This window comes from Myotis myotis, unplaced genomic scaffold (genome assembly GCF_014108235.1).
Source record: "Myotis myotis isolate mMyoMyo1 unplaced genomic scaffold, mMyoMyo1.p scaffold_m19_p_10, whole genome shotgun sequence".
Lineage (NCBI taxonomy): Eukaryota > Metazoa > Chordata > Mammalia > Chiroptera > Vespertilionidae > Myotis > Myotis myotis.
In genome coordinates this window covers 43,536,045-43,539,916 of record NW_023416314.1, presented here as the reverse complement: position 1 = coordinate 43,539,916, position 3,872 = coordinate 43,536,045, and the positions used below count along the sequence as shown (strand labels likewise).

General features: G+C 36.8%; 1 protein-coding gene across 1 annotated transcript; it reads right to left on the bottom strand.

The window, feature by feature from the left end:
• Positions 1-714: 714 nt before the first annotated feature.
• On the bottom strand, positions 715-1,659 carry LOC118664044 (olfactory receptor 56B4-like). Its single transcript, XM_036323947.1, has one exon. It carries the CDS (start codon positions 1,657-1,659, stop codon positions 715-717), a length of 945 nt encoding a protein of 314 aa, XP_036179840.1.
• Positions 1,660-3,872: the final 2,213 nt, after the last annotated feature.

The following is a 3,872-nucleotide window of genomic DNA, read 5'->3' as shown; positions in this document are numbered from 1 at the left end:
GCCCCAGTTGACATTCCTGCCATATATTATTGCTTCAGCCCTGGAAGTGATTCTAAGAGGTTGTTCTCCAAGGCGAAATCATATACAAACGTCCTGAGGTCATTCTTCAGACCATGATCCAGGACATTTTCTGTGCTATATAGGATTCAGGAGACCTATGCCTCCTGACTCACTGTATCATGAATGAAGTATTTATTAGACATCTACTATGCGCAGAGTTGTGTACTAGGTTCAGAGAAGGTACAACATGAACATGGTTGAGGTTCCTTGTACTCAAAAGTGTGCATTTTTGGTAGATGTGAAAATGGGAAAAATTAATTTAGATTTAGTTAATTGGTTATTTGAAAGTACTTTTTAGGGCCTTTTCTAGGCCTATGTTCTTCTTTTCTGAGGAAGAAAATTTTACCACCAATTAGATGAAGTTTTCCATGTTTATATCATATCTCAAAGCATTGGAGCTGTGTACAAGTGTGTCCATCTCTGAGCAGCAACAATGGTCCGAGATAATTATATTGTATTCCCACTTATTTCTAGTTATAGGAAATTTCATTATAATTTTCATATGCCTATTTTGATGAGTTGAGGCTACATTTTAGTGATGCTATTGGCCAGTTCCCCCCATTTTTTACAATCCAGGTCTATAACCTCTTTTCTTCCTAACACCTATATTGACTTATAAAGCTGAGATTACTTCTGAAGTGGGTGGGCAATTCTTCACCCCCCAAGCAGCCTCCGGAAACCCAGTCTGAGATCTCCCATCCTGAGAGCATAGACCATGGGGTTGAGAGCAGGGGGGATAACATTGTGCAGCACATTAAGGAGTACAGGGATAAGGGGAATCTTTTCTTTTACAAGGTGTGTGACAGATACCACTATGATACCTGAGTAGAAGAAGAGGATGAGGATGAAGTGGGAGCTGCAGGTGCTCAGAGCCTTGGACATTGCTTCTGCTGAGTTAAGTCTCAGCACAGTGTGAAGGATCAGTGCATAGGAAGAAAAAACCAGAGCCATATCGCTCCCAAGTATGATCCATGCGGAGAACAGTTGGTAAAATTTGTTCACAGTGATGTCATCACAAGCCAGGCTGATGACCCCCAAGTTAGAGCACAGGCAGTGGTCAATTTCATTCTTGGAGCAGTAGAGTCTTTGGGCAGCCAGCACAGGCACTGGGATGGTCAACAAGCTATTTCTGAGCACCATGAATCCTGTGACTTTGACCATAAAAGCGTTAGTGACGATGGAGGGGTATCGAAGAGGGTGACAGATGGCTATGTATCTGTCCACTGCCATGCAGAGGAAGATACCAGACTCTAAAAAAAAGAAGCAGTGGATGACATACATCTGAACAAAACATTCAGGGAGGCTGATGACTTTGACATCAAACCAGTAGATAGCCATAATCTTGGGCATAATGGTGGTGGCCAAGCCAATGTCGACGAGTGACAATACACCCAGGAAATGGTACATGGGCTCATGTAGTGTGGGCTCATGTTGGATGGTGATGAAGATGAGGAGATTGGCAGCAAGAGCTAATAGGTAGAGCAGAGCCAGGGGCAGGGAGAGCCAGTGCTGCCACTCGTGAATGCCTGGGAGCCCCATCAAGATGAACTGGGAGATGTGGAGGTTGGAACTGTTGGTAACACTGGTGAAGGTGTCCATGGCACAGGTTCCCTCTTCTCAGTGTCTTTCCTAAAACTAAAATATGAAGGAGGTTATGTTTGAAAATTCAGCTGAAGGTCTTAATTACTAGTAGAGACTCCCATCAAGGACTCAGGTTCTTTAATCATGAATGAGCTTTAAATTTTTTTATAAATTTATTTTTGCTCTGGGTAATATTTCACAGAGGACAATAAAGAAGGCTTAAATTAGTTCTAAACAGAAAGGTTGAAATAGCTATTTGTCATCACCACTTGTATGCCTAATCAACATGTCCAAATACATCAATAATAATATCTCCAACTGATACCAAATACTAATATTTGGTTTACTCCCAGTTTTCTGTTTTATGTTTAAGCTGTGTACATCTATAATATGGAGATAATATTATATGTGTCCTCTGTCTTTAAGCAATGTGTTCTAAGACATAACATAGGTGGTCAATAAAAACTTACTGCATGAATAATAAAATGAACCATGACTTTTCAATATCATTAAAAGCAATGTGGAGTCCTAGTTTTAATGACTGCTTTCTATTCCTATATTTATTTGACTGTTCTTAAATTAATAACCAATATTTTACTTTTCTGTGTAGAATTTCAAAAAGTATACAAAAATGATACATACAAAAGTCATAGCGATCTTAAAATTTTATTTTTAGCAGTATTTCGGTATTATTTTAATGTCACACATGAGCATGTGAAAAAGTAAAACATACTTAAAAATATAAACCCATGTTTTGGATTCCCAAATTCCTTTTTCTTTTTCTTTTTTTTTTTCACCAAAGGCAACCGGTAATAATTTCTTTGGAGTCTTTCCAGAGATAGTTTTTGCATGGACAACAATATATGTACTATTTCCCCATAAAAGACAAAAACAAATGTTAGTATACCAATCATACCTTTTTTATCGTTTGTTTCCTTGACTGTTCTTTTTTAGCTTAGTTCACTTGTAGACTGTTCCATATTGCCATATAGATATACCTCATTGTTATTAAGTTGCATGATTTTCTCCCACATGGCTGTCTGATATATTTTGAGAACTTTTGATGAACATTGGTATTTCCAGTAATTTTACACTGTAAAAATCATTCAAAAATGTAGTTGGTCACATATTTTTAAGCATATGTGTAAGTTAATATACAGGATAATCGCCAAGAAATAAATTATTGGGAGAAATGGAATAAATGATTTTGATTGATATTGCCAAATTGTCTTTTCAAGAGGTTTTTCTGGTCCTGTATGATAGTAGGGCATTTTTTAAATATATATTTTATTGATATTCCACAGAGAGGAAGGGAGAGGGACAGAGAGCCAGAAACATCAATGAGAAAGAAACATCGACCAGCTGCCTCCTACACACTCCCCACCGGGGGTGCGCCCACAACCAAGGCACATGCCCCTGACCAGAACCGAACCTGGGACCCTTGAGTCCACAGGCGGATGCTCTATCCACCGAGCCAAACCAGCTTGGGCATATAGTAGGGCATTTTTAATGTTCTTAACATACACTGAAACGTTGCTTCATAGGTACATTATAGTACTTTATAGTACATTATACACCCAGAATGTGTTCATGACCTGTCTATTTTATCACATCCACACAATGATTGAAAAATATAATTAAAAATTTTTGTTACTAGAATAAATAAAAATTGAAATTTCAGGTTTGGTTCACCTTTCCCTTTATTATTTAGTAAACTTTGACATTATCAAAGCACGTCCCTTCCCCCACTTATATATATAGTCAATCTTCACTTTTTGCTTTTTGTTCAACTCATCATGAGGATCAAATGAAATAATGTTTTTCAAGGGCTTACCATGGAGTCTGGCAGCACATATTATGAATTTGTATGAGATTCATTATACCTTAAAAATATTGCCTCTATCTGTTGAATTTTCTGTAAATAGTTTCTCCTATTAATTTTCATTTACAAATCTATCCTTTAAAAAAATCACACATGTGCATACACAAACTTTTATGTATTCATAAAAAGTGCACTTTTAAAATTAATTCTTTTATGATATTTAAACTTTAAATAATGTAAATCTTGGCACTTAAATAAGTGTTTCCTTGCATTTTCTTCATAAACATTTATTTTAAAATTAATTTTGTAACCAATTTGAGATTTGACATGGAGTGAGAAAGTCCCTAAATTAATTTCATCCATAAAAGCTAAACCATTGTCCCAGCACTATTTAGTTAAGAAGCCTTCC